Raw genomic sequence first — 22279 nt, forward strand, 5'->3', positions numbered from 1 at the left:
GTACTGCCATGTTCTGATAACTCCTGTGACGCAGCTGGAACCCATCGTATTGACCTTCGTCATTCCACTGGACTATTTCAGAGATGTGGAGAGCTGAGATCTGCTGCTTGGGTAACAGTCTATCCTCCATACTAACCTACCCAGGCTTCATGCTGTGGAGAGTGCAGAGCATGATACCACGGTCTTTGGAGAACAAACAATGGTGATGCCAATGCAATTAATATTTTTTTTTAAAGTCGGATTCACACGAGCCTTCTTGTCTAGAGCAGTGGTTCTCAACCTTTCTAATGCCGCGACCCCTTAATACAGTTCCTCACGTTGTGGTGACCCCCAACCATAAGCCTAGCGCCAGTTCTCCCAACAGAGCTTTAAGCTGATTGGCAGAAAGGTCAGAGGGACACACCCACTGTAAACACCTGATTGGTCGGATTGTAAAAATAGGTTCCAAGGCGCCAGAATAGAAGCTTTTGTTCCTAACACCGGGGACATTTGTCTTTTTCCCCCAGGGTCTCAGGTGACCCCTGTGAAATGGTCGTTCGAGCCCCAACAGGGTCCTGACCCCCAGGTTGAGAACCACTGACCTAGGGTGTGATTCACATGTGTTTGGGAATTTGGACGGTGCATTAAACTGGCTACTAACCCATTGCAGAAGGCTAGGCTCTAGCCAATGAATACTGCTATTCTTTTTATTAGTAGTTGTCATTTTTTATTATTATTATTTTATTATTATTTTTTAGATTTGTATGCCGCCCCCTCCAAGGAGGCTTGACGGGGCCCCGAGTTCGAATCTTGCTCATGGCAGCAGGATCAGGTCATTTATAAATGTTTTATGTGTTAACCTTAGGAATATTTTATTTTTACTATTACTATGCTTGGTTTATATGGATGTAAATGTTTGATGTTTATTGGAGAAAAATAATAATAATAAAAATTAAAAAGGAATAATAAACTAACTTTTTAAAAGTAATCCCTGTTGGATACAAGCCGAAGGGGAGGGCCTAAGAGAGTAGGCGGAGCCAGGACGACTGCGGACGCAGTTCATTGGCCAAACTCCATCCTGTTGTTATTATGCCCGCCGGCCCCTCCCCTTTGTCCCTTCCAATTTGCGCATGCGTTTTCCCCTTTCTCCGGTCCGCGCATGCGCCCCTCCTTTTCCACTCTGCGCACACTCCTTATTTTAAGCCGGCCAAATAAGAACCGGCTTTTTTGTAACGCAGGCGCTCTAAGGCCACCCTTTCCGCCCCGCCTCCGCGCTTTTCCCCGATTAAAAAAAATTAAAAAAAATATATCCCCAAACCGCAAAACCCATTTCCCCGGATCCGCCTCCTCGTTCCTCGCTATTGGCCTGTTCCGTCGGCTCGCCCCGCCCTCCCCGCGCCAACTTTTGTTTCTCGTCACCCGCCCTCCTCATTTCTTTTGCGAATTGGGCAGAGCGGAAAAAAAAAAGAGACTGTGGTGGGCCGGCCGGCCTCCGGGCCCCGCCTCTCGGGAAGTGGGCGGGGACAGCCAGCGGAAAGGCCCGCCGCCATCTTGGACCGCGGGTGCCTGTGAGGGAAGAGGAGGGGCGGCGGCGACCAAAGAGGGAAGAAGACGAAGGAGGAGGAGGAGCCCCCCTGCCCGCCGCCGCCCGTCGCCCCCTCTGCGCCTTCCGCGGCTCCCGCCCGGGACGAGACCGCTGCTGTGGCCGACGCGGCCTTCTCAGCCAAGCTGCCCAGTCACCAGCCCCTCGAGCCCAGGTAAACCCGGGCGGCCTAAAAAAACCCCAGGCCTTCCGGCCCCGGGCCTCCCCCCTCCCTCCCGGGGTTGCCTAGCAACGGGAGAGAGGATACCACCTCCCCCCTCCTCTCGGCGACGGGGGGGGGAGAAGATGCGCCTGGCGGAAGAGGAGCAGGAGGGGGGGCTTGGATGGCGCCCCCCCCATAGCGCCCATCGTCCCCAGCCCCGCGCCTCCCATCATCCCCAGCCATTTAAAGGGAACACACACACATAGACACTCTTCCCATTCCTTCCTCCTCCTCCCTGGCTCTGGAAGAAGACGCTTTCGTGGCTCCCTGCTCTCCCCAAGCCCATCATTCCCCAGCCCTTGCTTTCTGGCCCAGACCCATGGGCCTGATGGGGAGGGGGGAACCTGATGTTGGAGGAGGAGGAGGCTGAGGGTAGCCAGGCCTAGAGGAGCTGCGATCTTTGGGCATTGATGAAGTGTTGGAGGAGCATTTTTGGCTTTATTTCCTTCCTCCTTCCATCTTTCCTTTCTTCCTGTTTCCCTTCCTTCCTTCTTTCATTTTTCCTGCCTTTCCTTTCTTCCTGTTTTCCTTCCTCCTCCCATCTTTCCTTCCTTCCTTCTTACAATTTTCCTTCCTTCTTACATTTTTCCTGCCTTTCTTCCTGCTTTATTTCCTTCCTTCCCTCCCACCCTCCTTCCACGTTTCCTTCCTTTCTTCCTGCTTTACTTCTTTCCTTCCATCCTTCCTTACTTTCCGCCTGCTTTACTTCCTTCCCTCCCCCCTCCTTCCTTTCTCCTTCCCCCCCTCTCTCCTCCTTTCCTTCCTTTCTTCCTCCCTCACTCTTTTCTCCATCCATCCATCTGTCTCTATGCACCAATGACAAATTCTTTGTGTGTCCAATCACACTTGGCCAATAAAGAATTATATTCTGTTCCACTCCTTCCATATCTTTCCAATTTTCCTTCCTTCCTTTCTATATCCATATCTTCCTCCCTCCCTCCCTTTTTCCCCCTTTTCTTTCTCTTCTGTTCGCCCTCCAAGCAGATGGAGAAACAGAAACCTCCCTCCCTCAGTGGGTTAAAAAACAGGAATGCCCAACCCTGGCAACCTTTTAAGACCTGTGGACTTCTGCTCCCAAAGTTCGCTTCCCCGTGCTGGCTTGGAATTCTGGGAGTTGAAATACCACAAATAGTTAAAGTTAGTTAAAACTTTAGGAAATGCAGTAGGGCATATTCCTTAGAACTAATTTGTTTTTATTTATTAAATTTGTATGGCACTCAAGCCACCTGAGCGATGGCTGGGTGACTTGGGGGCAGTCCTTCTCTTTCAGCTCAACCCACTTCACAGGGTTGTCGTTGACATGGGAGGCATATAATAGCTCAGCGCACCTCATAGGGTGGTTGTCATTGAGATGGGTGGCATATACATTTAATAAACAACAAGCATAGCAGAGGGAAGCGGAATTAGGTGTGTTTGTCATGTTGAGCACTTATACAGTGATAAAGGCAGGATCAAAATCTAATGAATAAATGAACGAACAACATTTTATGCTTAGGATGCCTGGAGTGGATGCTTTCTAAAGACTGCAGGACATATAGCTGCTTTGAGAAAGTGGTCCCTATTTGCTTACAGTTTGTTTTAAGAAATGTTTTTTGGCTGTCCTTTACCTTGCCTGTCCTTCCTTCCATCCTTCCTTCCTTTCTTCCTTCATTCCTCCGTCCCAAGTCCTGAAAGTGTCTTCTTTCTGTGGAGAAAGTTAGAAACCTATGTCTGTGAAGCTCCCTGTATTTGTAAGCTAGTGTATAACACAACGATGTGCAATGAATGCCACTTGTTTTGTGCATATTACATCAGATTGGGGCGCCACTGAGCGTTTTAAAAGAAAGTGAGGACTTTTGGATAAGTCCTTCTTAAGGAATGCTTGAAATTTGAATATTTTTTTGCCTGGAATCTGAACTGAAAGTGGTAAGGATTGCCGCTCTAATCTGTTGCACTGATTTTTTTTCTTTAAAAAAATTGTGGAGTTAAGTGCTTTTCCCATAGTAGACCTTCAGCGAGAGATATTGTGCACTTGGCTCTGAATATGTAGGGTGAACTGTTGCACACTTCTTACCCTTCAGTTACACTCCCTTGTAACAGCGTGGTATGAATGTAACAATCTGAACTCTGCGTGCATGTTTTTCAAATTAACGAAGCCTCTTTCTGATAAGAAAAACCAGTTAAGAATCCTGTATACTGATAAACTTGTTTTGCAGATTTTTCTACTCAGGCTAAGAATACCTTACCAGAGATTCCTGACAAATTACTATCATATCTTAAGGGGGATTATGGGGCATATATTTCATATTTAGGGCTGTATGGGTGGTATCCTTTGCTAAAATTTCAGCTCTTGGTTGCTGGGTCTGTTTGGCTCATTTGTTTGCTTGGGGCGATTCACACCTGTGAAGGTGTGAAGCTTGTTAAATCCAGATTTTGCACAAAGGAAGAACTGTGCAGTGAAATATGGACAATGCCTCCTTTAACACCAGCTTGAGACCTGCAAACACCTCGTCCCAATTTTGGCTATATTTACCTGGGGCCGAGGGGGGCAGTTAATGTTCTCAAACATCTAGAAGGGAAGAAATTGACCCGAGATCAAGTCTTGTACAGTGATACCTCATCTTACAAACTTAATTGGTTCCAGGACGAGGTTCTTAAGGTGAAAAGTTTGTAAGACGAAACAATGTTTCCCATAGGAATCAATGGAAAAGCGATTAATGCGTGAAAGCCCAAAATTCACCCCTTTTGCCAGCTGAAGCACCCGTTTTTGCACTGCTGGGTTTTCCCTGAGGCTCCCCTCCATGGGAAACCCCACCTCCGGACTTCTGTGTTTTTGTGAGGCTGTAGGGGATTGCCAGCAGGGGAATCCCAGCATCACAAAAATGAGCGCTTCGCTGGCAACGGAAGTCCGGAGGTGGGGTTTCCCAGCGAAGGGAGCATCAGTGAAATCGCAGCATCGCAAAAACACCGAAGTCCTCGAAACCCCATCCCTGGACCTCTGTGTTTTTGCAATGCTGCGATTTCACTGAGGCTCCCCTTGCAGGGAAACCCCACCTCCAAACTTCCGTTGCCAGCAAAGAGCCCGTTTAAATGGGTGCTTTGCTGGCAACGGAAGTCCGGAGGCGGGGCATCCCAGCGGTGGCGGTGGGTTTGTAAGGTGAAAATAGTTTGTAAGAAGAGGCAAAAAAATCTTAAACCCCGGGTTTGTATCTCGAAAAGTTTGTATGGCGAGGCGTTTGTAAGACGAGGTATCACTGTATTCTGAAGCGTTGCTTTTGCAATCCCCGGACACAGAAAAGGAATTACTAGAGTAACCTCCAAAGTTGTAAACGCGTGAGGATTTCCCTCCGCTTGTCAGTGATTTCACTTTGGGGATTTGCCATGGTTTTGTCACATCCAGGAAGCATTGTCCATTTTTTCCGGTAGGTGTGCTCTCTTTTCAGTGAACTGTCAGACAAGGGAGTGGCTTGCTTACAGTTCTTCCTCTAGTAAAGAAAGAACATTGAAGGTTCTTTTAGAAGTTTCCCATGGCAATCTCTAAACTCTGCACACATACTGGTTATGTATTGTCAGGCGGGCTTTCCCAAAGGCACAATTGCTACAAGGAAAAATAAAAGGGATTTATTAAAAAAGAGAAAAATGCCTGATTATTTATTTATTTATTAATCAGATTTGTATGCCGCCCCTCTCCGTAGACTCGGGGCGGCTAACAACAATAATAATACAATGTAAACAAATCTAATATTTAAGTTAATTTAAAAAAACCCAATTTAAGAAACCAATCATACATACTGACATACCATGCATAAATTTTATAAGCCTAGGGAGAAGGGAAAGTCTCAATTCCCCCATGCCCGACAACAGAGGTGGGTTTTAAGGAGCTTACGAAAGGCAAGGAGGGTGGGGGCAACTCTGATATCTGGGGGGAGTTGGTTCCAAAGGGTCAGGGCCGCCACAGAGAAGGCTCTCTCCCTGGGTCCCGCCAAACGACATTGTTTAGTTGATGGGACCCGGAGAAGGCCAACTCTGTGAGACCTAACTGGTCGCTGGGATTCGTGTGGCAGCAGGCGGTCCCGGAGATATTCTGGTCCGGTGCCATGAAGGGCTTTATAGGTCATAACCAACATTTTGAATTGTGACTGGAAACTGATCGGCAACCAATGCAGACTGCGGAGTGTTGGTGTGACATGGGCATATTTAGGAAAGCCCATGATAGCTCTTGCAGCTGCATTCTGCACGATCTGAAGTTTCCGAACACTTTTCAAAGGTAGACCCATGGGGTTTTTAAATATTTAAATATTTTAAATTTGTCTGATTGCTTATGATTTGTTTTTACATGTTGTGAGCCGCCCCGAGTCTTCGGAGAGGGGCGGCATACAAATCTAAGTAATAAATAAATAATAATAAATAAATGTAGAGAGTGTTACAGTAGTCGAGCCTCGAGGTGATGAGGGCATGAGTGACTGTGAGCAGTGACTCCCGGTCCAAATAGGGCCACAACTGGTGCACCAGGCGGACCTGGGCAAACGCCCCCCTCGCCACAGCTGAAAGATGTTTCTCTAATGTGAGCTGTGGGTCAAGGAGGACGTCCAAGTTGCGGATCCTCTCTGAGGGGGTTAGTGATCCCCCCCCAGGGTAATGTGGATTCTGTGGTTTCTTCCCCAAACCCCCAAACCTTTAACCTTAGACTGTCCACTGTTAAACTCCTGATTCCTAAGAGGTCTGTAAGTAGCGTGCATAAGCGCACCGTTGTGCCTACCGTCCGTCTTACTGTCCTATTGTCCTCATTTATTTATTTGTTTATTTGATTTTTTTTTAATGCCGCCCTTCTCCTTAGACTCAGGGCGGTTTACAACACGTTAGCAATAGCAGTTTTTAACAGAGCCAGCCTATTGCCCCCACAATCCGGGTCCTCATTTTACCCACCTCGGAAGGATGGAAGGCTGAGTCAATCTTGAGCCGGTGATGAGATTTGAACCGCTGACCTACAGATCTACAAGTCAGCTTCAGTGGCCTGCAGTACTGCACTCTACCCATTGCGCCACCTCATCTCATTTATCTGTGCTCGCTTTGCTTATGTTTACATTCGAACCTATATTTGTTCTCTTGTACATGTTTGACAAATAAATAATGATAAATAATACCGTAATCATAAAGTTCACTTTGGGTTATGCTGCAGAGTTGGAAGGCCTCTATGTAAATATGCATGGATTTGAGCTGCATGCTGTTGAAAGGGTATCAGACACAGCTGGTCCTCGACTTAACAATAATTCATTTAGTGACTGTTCCAAGTTACAACGGGACTGGTGAGGGAAAGGGGGCTTATGACCATTTTTTTCCACACTTATGACCATTGCAGCATCCCCGTGGTCATGTGATCAAAATTTAGGCATGTGGCAGACTCAGGGCGGCTTATAATGGTTACAATGTCCTGGGGTCACGTGATTCCCTTTTTGTGACCTTCTGGGCAAGGAAAGCCAACGGAGAAGCCAGATTTACTTAACAACTATAGCAAGAAAGGTCATAAAATGGGGCAGAATAGAATAGAGTGAAGTAGAAGTAAACAGAGTAGACAGTGGAGTAGGAAGTGGAATGGAATAAATAGAATAGAATAGAATTTTATTGGCCAAGTGTGATTGGACACACAAGGAATTTGTCTTGGTGCATATGCTCTCAGCGTACATAAAATAAAATATACATTTGTCAAGAATCATGTGGTACAACACTTAATGATTGTCATAGGGGGCAAATAAGCAATGAAGAAGCAATATTAATAAAGTAGAGTGAAGTAGACAGTAGACTGGAGTAGGCAGCGGAGTGGAGTAAAGTAGAAGTAGACAGTGGAGTGTGGAGTGAAGTAGAAGTAGACAGTGCAGTAGGGAGTGGACTAGAGTAAAGTAGGAGTAGACAATAGACAGAGTGGAGTGGGACGGGACGGAACACTCACTGAACCAGCGTTTCACTCACCAGCGGAAATGTTGGGCTCAATTGTGATAAGTCGAGGACTGTCTGTATATGAGGACATCATTTACTGGTTTTGAGATCCCCCCCCCCTTCCTGGGGCACTCTTGATTTCTTAAACCTGCTGTTGTAAAACAGGCGTACATTGTGGCTCTGCACCAAGGTGTGTGCAAGAAGAAAACACACACACACACACATTTGGAGGAAGGTTTCCAGCGCTTTTTGAAATATCGGTTCAATCTAGAAGACGAGGTGGGTGGGTTCTTTGCCTTTGCATTGTTAAACCACTGTCACCAAGAATTATCAAATTATCAAAGTGGCGCCTTAAGATATTGCCCAGCATGGCTAGGGCCCAAAATAGTGTCTTTCATTCATACAACGGGTGCTCTTCTATATAGAACGGAGGAATTCCAATCAGACGATGATCACGTGCTTACCAGAAGATGCTTACGAAATCTTCTGAGGGGAAATGACCCAAACCATCAGACCAAGCTCAGATTTTATTTCATTTTATTTTATTCTCCTGGGGAAAGAACCCAGCTTCTCCTACAAGACAGATTCTCTCCCAATTGCCCTTCTTGATACCAGCTTTATAGATACACTGCTCAAAAATAAATAAGTAAAGGGAACACTTAAACAACAGAATATAACTCCAAGTCAATCAAACTTCTGTGAAATCAAACTGTCCACTTGGGAAGCCACACTGAATTGACAATCAATTTTACCTGCTGTTGTGCACATTCAACTTTGTACAGAACAAAGTATTCAATGAGAATATTTCATTCATTCAGATCTAGGATGTGTTCTTTGAGTGTTCCCTTTATTTTTTTGAGCGGTGTATGTCTGAAACCTAAAGGAGTATAGGTTTCACAATAAATAAAGATAGCCTTGCATTCTTTAAAATTAATCAATTTGCCACTGGTTTTACTATCTTTTTTTTTTGGCTGTCTGTCCTGTCCCAAAGCAACATTTCATCTGTCTGCTTGAGTTAGCTGTAGAAATCAAATAAATATTTTTTTCCCATTCACTGCGGACTCCTCTTCCTTGTTTTCAGTGAATTTAGTTAATATGTTAACCTTTTCTTTGATATCTGTGTAATGCAGTTCTGCTTCATTATTTTAAACTTGCTCCACTAAAAAAAAACCCAGACTGGCTAACCTAGCTTAAATATGAGGCTTGTCCCTTCATCCCTGAAACGAAAGCACAAACTTTATTTAAGGCTTACAACTAGGTAACTAGCCTGGTGGAATGCTTCAGAATCCTTTTTGCTTATGTTCTTTTATGAAAGGTGCAGTTAGATCATTTCTTGCAGGGGAAAAAAAAGATAAGAGGCTTAAAATAATGGGGAGAAGGCAATGTTAGCATTGCACGGAGTTGGGTTAATTGCTCTATAAATTCTTTGCTATCCTGCCAGGAAATTGAGAAAGGCCCACAGAATCTCTGATATAATCTAGGTGTGTCCAACTGTGGGGGGAAAAAGCCCCATATTTTTTTTTTGAAGGATCTGATGCTAAAGTAGGTTTCTTAAAAGGAATGAACACACACGCTATTGATCTTTGTGATTAGAGGGCAAATTGTGAAAAGTAGGTGAACTTCAGCACAGGTGGCCATTCATAGTTTGTTTAGGGACTGTTGGCAATGGAAAAAAGTGACCGGTTTTTTTCACAACTGTTGCAGCATAGTTTAAAACAGTGATGGCAAACCTTTTTTTCCCCTTGGGTGCCGAAAGAGCATGCGTACGCGTTATTGCACATGCCGGAGTGCTCACACCCATAAATCAATGCCTGGGGAGGGCGAAAACAGCTTCCCCCGCCCTCTGGAGGCCAGAAACGGCCTGTTTCCCAACTTCTGGTGGGCCCAGTAGGCTCGTGTTTCGCCCTCCCCAGGCGCCAATGGCTTCCCTGGAGCTGAGGGAGGGCAAAATGCTCTCCCCCATCCCCCCGAAGGCTCTCTGGATGCCAAAAGTGCCCACTCAGAGCCTCTGTGCAAGCTAAAAGTCATCTGGCCGGCACACAGCGACCAGTTAGGTCCCATAGAGTTGGCCTTCTCCGGGTCCCGTCAACTAAACAATGTTGTTTGGCGGGACCCAGGGGAAGAGCCTTCTCTGTGGCGACCCCGACCCTTTGGAACCAACTCCCCCCCCAGATTTCAGAGTTGCCCCCACCCTCCTAGCCTTTCGTAAGCTCCTTAAAACCCACCTCTGTTGTCAGGCATGGAGGAATTGACATTTTCCCTTCCCCTAGGCTTATAAAATTTATGCATGGTACGCTAGTATGTATGATTGGTTTTAAATTGGGGGTTTTTAAATTAACTTAAATATTAGATTTGTTTTACATTGTATTGTTATTGCTGTGAGCCGCCCCGAGTCTGTGGAGAGGGGCGGCATACAAATCTGATTAATAAATAAATAAATAATAAACACACATGCACATTGGAGCTGAGCTGGGGCAACGGCTCGCATGCCACTAGATAGGGTCTGCGTGCCATAGGTTCGCCATATGTCCCTTCTTTGAAATACGGGTAGTCCTCGAGTTAGGACTACAACTGAGCCCAACTGCCGATCAATTTCCGGTCACAATTCAAAGTGTTGGTTATGACCTTTAAAGCCCTACATGGCATTGGACCAGAGTACCTCCGGAACTGCCTGCTACCGCACGAATCCCAGCAGCCGATAAGGTCCCACAGAGTTGGCCTTCTCCGGATCCCGTCGACTAAACAATGTCGTCTGGCGGGCCCCAGGGGAAGAGCCTTCTTTGTGGCAGCCCCGGCCCTCTGGAATCAACTCCCCCCGGACATTAGAACTGCTCCCACCCTCCTTGTCTTCCGTAAACTACTTAAGACCCACCTATACCGCCAGGCATGTGGGATTTAAGACATCTTTCCCCCAGGCTCCTTATAATTTATGTTTGGTATGTATCTGCTGTTTGGTTTTTAATTATGATAGGGTTTTTAGTTATTTTTAATATTAGATTTGTGCCATTATAATATTGTTTATATCGTTGTTGTGAGCCGCCCCGAGTCTTCGGAGAGGGGCGGCATACAAATCTAATAAATTGAATTGAATTGAATTGAATTTATGTGGTTAAGCAAAACATCAATTAAGTGAGTTTTGCTCCACTTTACCTGCCTTTCTTGCCAAACCCGTTAAGTGAATCACTGCCGTCCTTACATGAGCAATACGGTTGTGAATTGAATCTGGCTTCACCATTGACTTTGCTTGTCAGAAGGTCTCAAAAGGAGATCACATGACCGCGGGGTACTGCAACCATCATAAATATGAGTCTGCGATGGTCGTAAGTGAAAAACGGCGATAAGCTGCTTTTTCCAGTGTTGTCATAACTTTGTACAGTCACTAAATGGACTGTTGTAAGTCGAGGTCTCTATATCAGTGTTTCCCAACCTTGGCAACTTGAAGATACTTGGAATTCTGGGAGTTGAAGCCCAGATACCTTCAAGTTGCCAAGGTTGGGAAACACTGCTCTATATCTATGAACTATGGTGGTACAGTGGTTAGTGTGCAGTACTGCAAGCCACTTCTGCTGCCTGCCAACTGCCTTCAATGTGGCAGTTCAGACTTCACCGGCCTTCCATTCTTCCAAGATGGTGAAAACGAGGACCCAGATTGTTGGGGGCCGGGGGGGGCAAGAAGCCGACTCTGTAAACCGCTTAGAGAGCATTGTAAAGCACTGTAAAGTGGTATATAAGTCTAAGTGCTATTGCTCTTCCTTCCTCTCTCCATTCCTTCTTTCCTTCCTCTCTCGCTTCTTTCCTGCCTCCCTCCTTCCCTCTCTCAGGCTTCCATCCTTCCAAGGTTAGTAAAATGAGGACCCAGATTGTTGGGGTCGATAGGCTGACTCTGTAAACTGCTTAGAGAGGGCTGTCAAGTACCATGAAGCGGTATATAAGCCTAAGTGCTACTGCTCTCTCAGTAAATATATACTGCTCAAAAAAATAAATGGAACACTCAAATAACACATAATAATAATAATAATAATAATAATAATAATAATAATAATAATAATAATAATAAAAATTTATTGTCATTGTCAAAACAACGAATTGTCATTGGCAATGAAAGTCGTGTGACACCCAGGGACCAGTCCCACCATACATAAAATCAGAATAGGTAAATTTAAAAATAGAATAAAAATAGAATAAAGTGTCCCACCCACTACAAATTCCCCACCCTGAACCACTCAAACCACCCTGAACCACATCCTAGATCTGAAGGAATGAAATATTCTCATTCAATACTTTGTTCTGTGCAAAGTTGAATATGCACAACAGCATGTGAAATGGATTGTCAATCAGTGTTGCTTCCTAAGTAGACCGTTGGATTTCACAGAAGTTTGATTTACTTAGAGTTATATTGTATTGTTTAAGTGTTCCCTTTATTTTTTTGAGCAGTGTACATGGAGTCTGTTGACTCTGGAGTTTGTTTTGTGATCTTTTTCTTTTAAGGACCAACTATGAGTTGCGAACAAAACAGGAAATTTGTGACCCAAGTATAACCACGTAAAGCTGTTTCTCTTTTTTTTCCCTTTCCTAGTGCCACAATGGCAACTGCACCTTACAACTATTCCTACATCTTTAAATACATCATTATCGGTAAGTCTGAACCTCCTTTGGAAACGCCTCATTATTTCTGCTGCAGCACACTTCCAAATGCTTTTTCACTGCAGCTGCTTTGGTTTAATAGAAGTTGTGGGAAGAAGATTAAGCTGGAAGGGCCCAACCCACCAACGCCGAGTGAAATGAAAAAAAAAGGGATCTATTTTCGGGATCCGTCGAATCCTCCCTGGTGTGCAAGGCTCGGTGAAAAGGTCGCATACAAACCCACACATTGATTGTGGTGTTTTTTAACTCAACGGCCTTGAGGGTTTGGCCCCATTCATCCCGAAGCAAGACTTGGTTTAATTTTTAATGCTAAGACTGCTGCATTATTTCATGAGCAAAAGTGTTTTTAGTCTGGCCAAGTTTTGGATTTCAAAGCCAGGAAGTGAGATAGAATGTTTTACCCTTTAGGCACTTTATTTGATCCTTGTTTTGTTTCTGGTAGTGGGCGAAGGCTAGTACGCTAGAGAGTAACAAAATACATAGGAGAACTGGTAGAATTAGTCTTCTGGGGGTAAATATTCATTCATTCCTGATATGTGATCTTAGATTCTGTTGCTATCCAGGTTTGAAATAGTCCTCAACTCACAAACATTCATTTATCGTCTGCTTGAAGCTACAACAGCGCTGGGGGTTAAAAGGGATATAACGCCCGTCTCAGGATCCCTGTGGTCCCATGAGCTTGACAACTGGCATGGATTTACAGTGGTTGTGGGGTGCTGGATTGCCACTTGTGATCTTCCCAGCCTGCTTCTAACAAGCAAGCAGAAATTCAGGCTCCAAATACCAGTTAACAAGTCCAGGATTACTTTTATAATAATAATAACAGTTGTAAGGGACTTTGGAGGTCTTCTAGTCCAACGCCCTGCTTAGGCAGGAAACTCTACACTACTTTAAGCAGATGGTTATCCAATATCTGCTTAAAAACTTCCAGTGTTCACAACTTCTGGAGGCAAGCTGTTCCACTGATCAACCGTTCTGTCAGGAAATTTCTCCTTAGTTCTAAGTGACTTCTCTCCTTGTTTAGTTTCCACCCATTGCTTCTTGTTCTACCCTCAGGTGCTTTGGAGAATAGCTTGACTCCCTCTTCTTTGTGGCAACCCCTGAGATATTGGAACGCTGCTATCATGTCTCCCCTGGTCCTTCTTTTCATTAAACTAGCCATGCCCAGTTCCTGCAACCGTTCTTCATATGTTTTAGCCTCCAGTCCCCCAATCCTCTTTGTTGCTCTTCTCTGCACTCTTTCTAGAGTCTCAACATCCTTTTTTGCATCGTGGCGACAAAAACCGAATGCAGGATTCCAAGTGTGGCCTTACCAAGGCCTTATAACGTGGTATTAACACTTCACATGATCTTGATTCTATCCCTCTGTTAACGCAGACTAGAACTGTGTTGGCTTTTTTGGCAGCTGCTGCACACGGCTGGCTCCTATTTAAATGACTGTCCACTAAGACTCCAAGTGATTTATAGTGATTTGAGATCTTTCCTAGCCTAAACATGGCATGTGTGCCCACACAATAGGATCAAAGGGGCTTGTTTGGTTTTAGTGTGTTTATAAACCATGTGCAAGTTGCATAAAACATACTGTATTTTTCAGAGTATAAGAGTATAAGGCGCCACCTTAGTTTTCGGAGAGGAAAATAGGAGAAAATCTGCCTACCAGCTATTCATCTGGCTAGCATCCTTAATCTGGTCAGCTTCAGCACATTATGGTATCCCCTGGTTAGGCATTAAAAAAACCTTATTCAGAGTGAGTAGCAATGAAAAAAAGCCTGCAAAGACTAAGGGCTGGAAAAAGTCTTCTTTGGAGAGTAGCAATGAAAAAAGCCTGCAAGATCGTTAGGTCTGGGGGGAAAAGCTCCCCAAAAGCTACATTCAGAATACAGGACACACCCAAATTTTCAGCCTCTTTTAGAGTAGAGGAGATGCACCTTATACTCCGAAAAATATAGTAAGTTACGTTCCTAAGTGGGAAATACTTAGTATTCATGTTACTCATTCATGCTCATTCATGCTCTTTCAAAGAAATTTAAGAAGTAGGAACTTCTGTCTCCTTCCAGTGAAAAATTCTGTAATAGCAATACCAGGAAACAATTTTCCAGAGCAATTCTCAGTAGCATCTTTTCATTCCCTCCCTCCACCCCACTTTTTTTTTTTAAAAAAAAAAGCTTGCTTGGCACTTTTAAGGAGTAATGCTGATTGTAGATTATTACACTGTCTGTGTGGGCGAAAAATGTTTCCAGATTAACTTCTGCAGTAGATATTAAGTTGGGGTGGCAGTAGTAACAATTCATTTCTAAGTGTTTCTCTCCTTTTCTCTCCCCATTTTAAGGTGATATGGGTGTAGGAAAGTCGTGCTTGCTCCATCAGTTTACAGAAAAGAAGTGTAAGTGTGCAAATCTTTTTTTAATCGAATATCTCCGAGACCGCCTTCTGCTGCACGAATCCCAGCGACTGATTAGGTCCCACAGAGTCGGCTTTCTCCGGGTCCCGTCAACTAAACAATGTCGGTTGGCGGGCCCCAGGGGAAGAGCCTTCTCTGTGGCGGCCCCGACTCTCTGGAACCAGCTCCCCCCAGAGATTAGAACTGCCCCTACCCTCCTGGCCTTTCGTAAACTCCTCAAGACCCACCTTTGTCGTCAGGCATGGGGGAATTGAGATGTCTCCCCCGGGCCTATATAATTTATGTGTGGTATGTTTGTAGGTGTGTTTGCTTAAAAATGGGTTTTTTTAACTATTTTAAATTTTAAATTGTATATTATTAGATTTGTTATGAATTGTTTTATTGTGTTGTGAGCCGCCCCGAGTCCACGGAAAGGGGCGGCATACAAATCTAATAAATAAATAAAAATAAATAAATAATTTACTATGTAGTAAACTACAGCATGTCTTTTCCTTCTCCCAACATGTTAATTTTAGGGTTTTGTTACGTTATTAAAGCTGCCTTACAGAATGGGAATGGTTCTGGATTTCATCCAAGCAAAAATGATTATTGGTTTAATGTCATTAATTTTTGTTCAGAGATAGGCTTAACAACCAAATATTTATACATTTGCTAACGAGTAGAGCTGGGGAGGTCTTGCCAGCAATCATGCCTGTTTCTCATTCCTAGGACAAGTTGGAAATTAATTGTTCACTGTAATGGGGGGAAAAACATAACTCTTGGTTTTGGGGCAGCCTTTTAGCAGAGAAGACGGGTTAAGCAAGTCTTTGGGAACGACGGACCTGCTCCTCGTTCACGGGAATCCCTGTGAACGGGAGCCTTGCGTTAGGTAGTAAGTGCTTTCTCATTGTTCATTTTGTTTCGCCTCGCAGTTATGGCAGATTGTCCCCATACAATCGGAGTCGAGTTTGGAACCAGGATAATTGAAGTTAGCGGCCAGAAAATTAAGTTGCAGATCTGGGACACGGCGGGGCAAGAGAGATTCAGAGCTGTCACGCGGAGCTACTACAGAGGAGCTGCAGGAGCCCTTATGGTTTATGATATCACTAGGTAAGGTGGTAGAGATGCCCTTTTGCTGTGGTTTGAACCCACGGCCGCCTGTCATAACCCATCGTGGTTTAGCTCAATGCTCTTTTAGTTGACACTTCCCTCTGGAACAGTGGTTCTCAACCTTTCTAAATGCTGCGACTCCTTAATACAGTTCCTCGAGTTGCGGTGACCCCCAACCATAAGTCTAGCGCCAATTCTCCCAAAAGTACGTTAGGCTGATTGTCAGGTCAGAGGGACATCCCCACTGTCAACGCCTGATTGGTCGGATTTTAAAAATATGTTTCAAGGCGCCAGAATAGAAGCTTTAGTTCCCAACACCAGGGGAAATTTGTCTTTTCTCAAGTGGTCTTAGGCGACGCCTGTGAAACGGTCGTTCGACCCTCAAAGGGGTCCCCACCCCCAGATTGAGACCCACTAGGGTAAAACAAAGCAGGAGTCAGACCTATTGTACCAAACCTCTCCTTTTAGCCCAGATGATAATTTTCCAACATTCTCAAATCGATGTTTAAAAAGCTCCTTCATACAGGTACCTCATTTTGATAGGGTAGAAAAAGTCGTGGGTCGGAGGGAAGGATGCAAGTACTGAATTTTTCTCAGACCAAATGGTATGAAGTTGGACTTTCTCTTGCTGCGATCGACTTGAGAGACAGAAAAAACCCAAAGGGGCGTTTTATAAACGTGATATACTCAAACATTTTTGCTCCCTTTTTGTCTTGCAGAAGAAGTACGTATAACCATTTAAGCAGCTGGCTGACGGACGCAAGGAATCTAACTAACCCAAATACTGTGAGTGTCACAATTTAGAAACTTTTGTTGTTCAAGGCAGGGCTTGCTTGTCTCTAGGTTGAGATTCCAGGAAATTTCTCCTTAGTTCTAAGTTGCTTCTCTCCTTTAGTTTCCACCCATTGCTGCTTCTTCTAGCTTCAGATGCTTTGGAGAATAGTTTGACTCCCTGAGATATTGGAAGACTGCTGTCATGTCTCCCCTGATCCTTCTTTTCATTAAACTAGACATGCCCAGTTCCTGCAACCGTTCATATTGTACCCCCCAAACCCCTAGAATGGAATGTATCTTCTATTTGTCCTTTGCCTCTTCCCCTCTGTCTCTAGACCTCTTGTGGTGGAACAGCTGTAGAGAGTCCATGACAATTTGCTTAAGGGAGACAGTTTTGAAAATGAGGGTTTTTCTCCCCTCATCTCCGTATTCCAAGAGATGGGGATTCTTTCCCTTTTGTATGAATTTGGTTAGAAAGCTTCTCTTCCTGACGATGTGGTTAAACTACAGCAGGCTGGGTTTCTTACTTCCTCTTTGAGCAGGTCTTGTGTTAATTTCATAATGAGCAGTTCCTTAAAACTGCTTCCTTAGCCTAATGAGAAACTGAATTGTCCGTTAATTAAAAGCATTTACATTTCTGGCATTGCCCAATTGCAGTTTCCCTCCCCCATTTAATGTTTAGTCTCAGCTGTGATGAGGCAACATGCTCTGTAAAAGGATCCAACAGGATCCTTTGCGAGGGGGGGGAGGAGGAGGAGAGATGTTACCCGTGACCAGCTGTTCGTCCACTGCTAAGATTTCTGTTAAATGTCCGATTTGGTCTCTTGCTCTGATGCAGGTGATCATCCTTATAGGAAACAAAGCAGATCTGGAAGCCCAGAGAGACGTGACATATGAGGAAGCCAAACAATTTGCTGAAGAGAACGGTATGTACGGCTGCTCCAAAGCAATAGCAGTAGCGCTTAGACGTATATACCGCTCCACGGTGCTTTATGGAACCCGAGTCTACAGAGCGGGGCGGCATACAAATCTAATAAATGAATGAATGAATGAATGAATGAATAAACAAATAAATAAACCCTCTGAGCAGTTTACGGAGTCAGCCTCTTGCTCCCCCTCTCCCCAACAATCTGGGTCCTCGTTTTACCAACTTGGGAAGGATGGAAGGCTGAAGTCCTCAGAGAGGGGGTGGCATACAAATCCAATTAATAAATAAATTAAGCATAAAATGCATCAGGAAAGACTTCATGAACTCAATCTGTATAGTCTGGAGGACAGAAGGAAAAGGGGGGACATGATCGAAACGTTTAAATATGTTAAAGGGTTAAATAAGGTTCAGGAGGGAAGTGTTTTTAATAGGAAAGTGAACACCAGAACAAGGGGACACAATCTGAGGTTAGTTGGGGGAAAGATCAAAAGCAACGTGAGAAAATATTATTTTACTGAAAGAGTAGTAGATCCTTGGAACAAACTTCCAGCAGACGTGGTTGGTAAATCCACAGTAACTGAATTGAAACATGCCTGGGATAAACATATATCCATTGTAAGATAAAATACAGGAAATAGTATAAGGGCAGACTAGATGGACCATGAGGTCTTTTTCTGCCGTCAGTCTTCTATGTTTCTATAAATTGACCTTGAGGTGGTTAGGATCGAACTCCTGGCAGCAGGCAGAATTAGCCTGCAATCCTGCATCCTAAGTGCTGCTCAGCCTAAGCAGGACGGAGAATGGGTAGCGCTTGGCAGAAAGATGGCACAGAAAGCCTTTAGAGCAATGCCAGTTTAGGCCCTCTGGATGGTAATGTGGTAAGCGTGGACCCGGCAATTCAAATGGCAACTTTGGAGACACCAACTTGCTGGTTGGTAAGATCCAAAAGAGGAGTGTTTTGATTCCCAACCTAAGTTAAACTTGTACTTTGTTCTTCCAACAGGCTTGCTGTTTCTTGAAGCGAGTGCAAAAACGTAAGTAGGCTATACTGTCTGTTAAAACTTTTGTTTCAGGGATGGATGAAATCATTTCCCTGGCAAAGCCAGCTGTTTCGCTGTAATTTCTTAATTGTAGCAGGAAAAGGGAAAACCCAGGGGTTTCCTTAACCCGAAAGAAACATGAGTTTTATGAACTGAGATTCTTTGCTCATGATTTTTTTTTTCTCTGCCAAAACAAAAAAGAAAAATGATGGAAATGCACTTGTACAACACAAGTTATGGCTTCAAAACCTAAGCAACTGACTTGCGGGTCACAGTGTTTGTGGAGTGTGATTTTAAGTATAGTTTGACCATGTATAATTGACAGGCTGGGTTTTATCACAGATTTTATCTGCTATTTATTATTTTATTCTAGAATTTTTAATTGTGTATTTATTGAGTGTTTTTATTTGTCCTGGTCTCTGATCTATTAACTGTAATAAAAAAACCTTCTGCTTGAAAACATGTAATGTGCAAACAGGAGGGATGTATTTGGTGGGGGTCCTTGATGCTCTCTGAGCATGGTGGTTTTCTTGCAGATGTTTTATGACCCAACTAGGGAACATCGTCATTGATCGTGCACATCAGCATGGCCGATGTGTCCTAGTAAGGTAACGAAACATCTGCAAGGAAGCAAGCTCGGAGAAACATCCAAGCACCCCTCAGTTTGACACCAAGCTATAAATACAGATGGCATCGGTCATAAATCTGTGGCGAGGAGGGCGTTTGCCCAGGTTCGCCTGGTGCACCAGTTGCGGCCCTCTTTGGACAGGGAGTCCTTGCTCACAGTCACTCATGCCCTCATCACCTTGAGGTTCGATTACTGCAACGCTCTCTACATGGGGCTACCTTTAAAAAGTGTTCGGAAACTTCAGATCGTGCAGAACGCAGCCGCGAGAGCCATCATGGGACTTCCAAGATTCGCCCACGTTTCTTCAACACTCCGTGGCTTCCATTAGCTGCCGATCAGTTTCCGGTCACAATTCAAAGTGTTGGTCATGACCTTTAAAGCCCTACATGGCAGTGGACCAGATTACCTCCGGACCCGCCTGCTACCGCACGAATCCCAGCGACCGATAATGTCCCACAGAGTTGGCCTTCTCCGGGTCCCATCGACTAAACAATGTCGTTTGGCGGGCCCCAGGGGAAGAGCCTTCTCTGTGGCGGCCCCGGCCCTCTGGAACCAACTCCCCCCGGAGATTAGAATTGCTCCCACCCTCCCTGTCTTTCGTAAACTACTCAAGACTCACTTATACCACCAGGCATGGGGCAATTGAGATATTCCTCCCCCCTAGGCCATTACAAGTTATGCATGGTATGTTTGCGTGTATGTTTGGTTTTATAATAAGGGTTTTTAGTTGTTTTATTATTGGATTGTTACATGCTGTTTTATTATTGTTGTTAGCCGCCCCGAGTCTACGGAGAGGGGCGGCATACAAATCCAATAAATTATTATTATTATTATTAAATTAACACCGGTTTTTCGGCTTGTCCTTCCCCCCCCCAGGGGCGAGAACGTGGAAGACGCGTTCCTAGAAGCCGCCAAGAAAATCTATCAGAATATCCAAGACGGGAGCCTGGATCTGAACGCGGCGGAGTCAGGGGTACAGCACAAGCCTTCAGCTCCACAGGGCGGACGGCTAACCAGCGAACCCCAGCCCCAAAGAGAAGGCTGCGGCTGCTAGTGACCTCGGTTCCTTGGCTCTGTTTGTGACCCTTCACCTCTGCCGAGAGCAGGGGTTTTTTTTGGGGGGGGGCTGCTTCCGTTTTCCTCTGCACATCTTACCAGGTTTAATTAAAAACTCCCGAGGCAAGAGTTTAACACAGTACTAAACTGCTAAAGAATAAAATAAAAAGAGAAAAAACTTTAGATGTAATCAGGTTATCAAAGGCAAGTAGAGTCATACCCCCCTCCCTGCATGGTAAATCTAAACGTCTTTCCCCCCCTTCCCCTCCCCATAATCTATTTGTCCTTGTGAATAGATGTCACCGATTCATGATTTACAAAAACAGAGCTCTGATGCTGGACCTCATGACTTTCTCTCTCTTCTCCCTTTCTCTCTTATCTCTCACTCTTTCTCCGCAGAGCTTTGTCTCTCGTAAAGTTTAACTTTGTTAGCTTCAGCTTTTTTCTCCCAATCTGTAACTGGTCTGTCCTTTTTTAGTATCAAAAAAAAGAAAGGGGGAAAAAAAAAGATTTGCTATGAAACTGTTTCCAAGGGTAGAACAGGATCTTGCGTAGATTGCTTTCGTTGGGAAGCTGGTGGTGGTGGCTGGGGATCTTTTTCGGGTGGGGGGGGGGGGAAGACACTTATTGCTGGGCCCCCTCCTTCTCGGCCTAGGACCTGGTGCAGGCCTTTATCTTGTACCCCATTTTGAGGCTGCCGTTGCTGCCACACTCTTATTTTTACCTACCAGGGCCCTGATTATTAACCGAGCGTAAATATATATAAAATTTGACCAAACCAAGCTGGACATTCGGATACATCCTGTGTGTATGATTTTAATGAAGAAGGGGATGACTGGCATTAGATATCTAAAAGTGAAATATCTGTACAGCTCCACTAAAGATGGCCAGGTTAGTAGTGAGTGCAGGTCATTTGTCCACCCCGGTTTAACTTTATGATGTTTGGCGCTAATGCAGTGCCCAAGAGTATTGCGTAAGGCCCCTCTGCCTTACGAGCAACCTGCTACTCTTTTGTTGTTACTCCGGGGTCTCGTGTACTTGAGGATGTGCTAATTCCCCCTCTCCCTTCCCCAAATAGCCCTGCATTTATTCCAGCTGCATTGCCCACCTTTTAGAAGGAATGGGGAGGATGTGTTGCACATCTGTATGCTTCTGGGAAGGGTCTGTTCTAAACTGGGCGGTCGCAAGCGTTACTCTTGAGGGAGTTTGCTGTGTGGCATCGGACACTACAATTCCACCCACTTGCCTGCCGATAACTCTTTCCAACCTCCTTTCTGCCATGATCCCTGAAAGAGGGTTTACTGAGAAGGGCGGGGCCCATAGGACGGAGTCGTTCCCCCCCAAACCTCTCTCCCACCCTTAATTGTTCTCTTGATGGCACATCTGGTTTAAGACATGGCTAAGCCTGGCTGAGCACCTTTAGATTATTCTGTTGCCCGCAATGCGTGCCTAGAACACCCCGCCCCGCCCTCGATGACACTAAAACCAGGCCAGTGTGCAAAAGTGACAGGGGAATAACCAGCATTATAATGTACAGTCGACGTGTGTGAACCTTTAAAAAAAAATACAAAAAACGCCAAAACTGGGATGTGCAAACGATTCGCATTTCGGTAGCTTGCGTGCTCTCCCTCGCTTACGTGCCCTTTTCGTTCGCTCTAGTTTCCCCCCCCCTCCCTGAAATCTCAAGATTCTTTAAAAGTAGATGGGAATTACAGAATTTTCGCTCTTTGAATTGCACCGTGGGGGTAGGGGTGGGGGGGTGCGAGGGTTGCCCAGGGACCATGACCTGTTGACACAACTTTAAAAAAAAAAAAAAGTTTTGGGCAAAGGCAATTTTGCTTCCTGCAGCTTGTTAGCGGTGCAATATCCTTTTCTTAACACCCCACCCCCCCTTTTCTTAAGTTACAGTAGGTCTTCATTTTCTGTGACAGGACTTATTTGGGCTGCTGTATACTCATTTAATGTAACAATGCTATTATCTAAATATTTGTAAATAAAGTACCTGTATCTAGACAAAAAAAA

The 22279-nt window shown here is 44.8% G+C and overlaps 1 protein-coding gene across 1 annotated transcript; it reads left to right on the forward strand.

Annotated features, from left to right (window-relative positions):
- The first annotated feature begins 1410 nt into the window (after positions 1-1410).
- On the forward strand, positions 1411-22279 carry RAB14 (RAB14, member RAS oncogene family). Its single transcript, XM_070758565.1, has 8 exons — positions 1411-1736; positions 12274-12332; positions 14671-14724; positions 15654-15831; positions 16551-16617; positions 17444-17531; positions 18537-18567; positions 20078-22279. Exons 2-8 carry the CDS (start codon positions 12281-12283, stop codon positions 20253-20255), a joined length of 648 nt encoding a protein of 215 aa, XP_070614666.1. The 5' UTR covers positions 1411-1736; positions 12274-12280; the 3' UTR covers positions 20256-22279.

The sequence above is a fragment of the Erythrolamprus reginae genome, chromosome 8 (genome assembly GCF_031021105.1).
Source record: "Erythrolamprus reginae isolate rEryReg1 chromosome 8, rEryReg1.hap1, whole genome shotgun sequence".
NCBI lineage: Eukaryota > Metazoa > Chordata > Lepidosauria > Squamata > Dipsadidae > Erythrolamprus > Erythrolamprus reginae.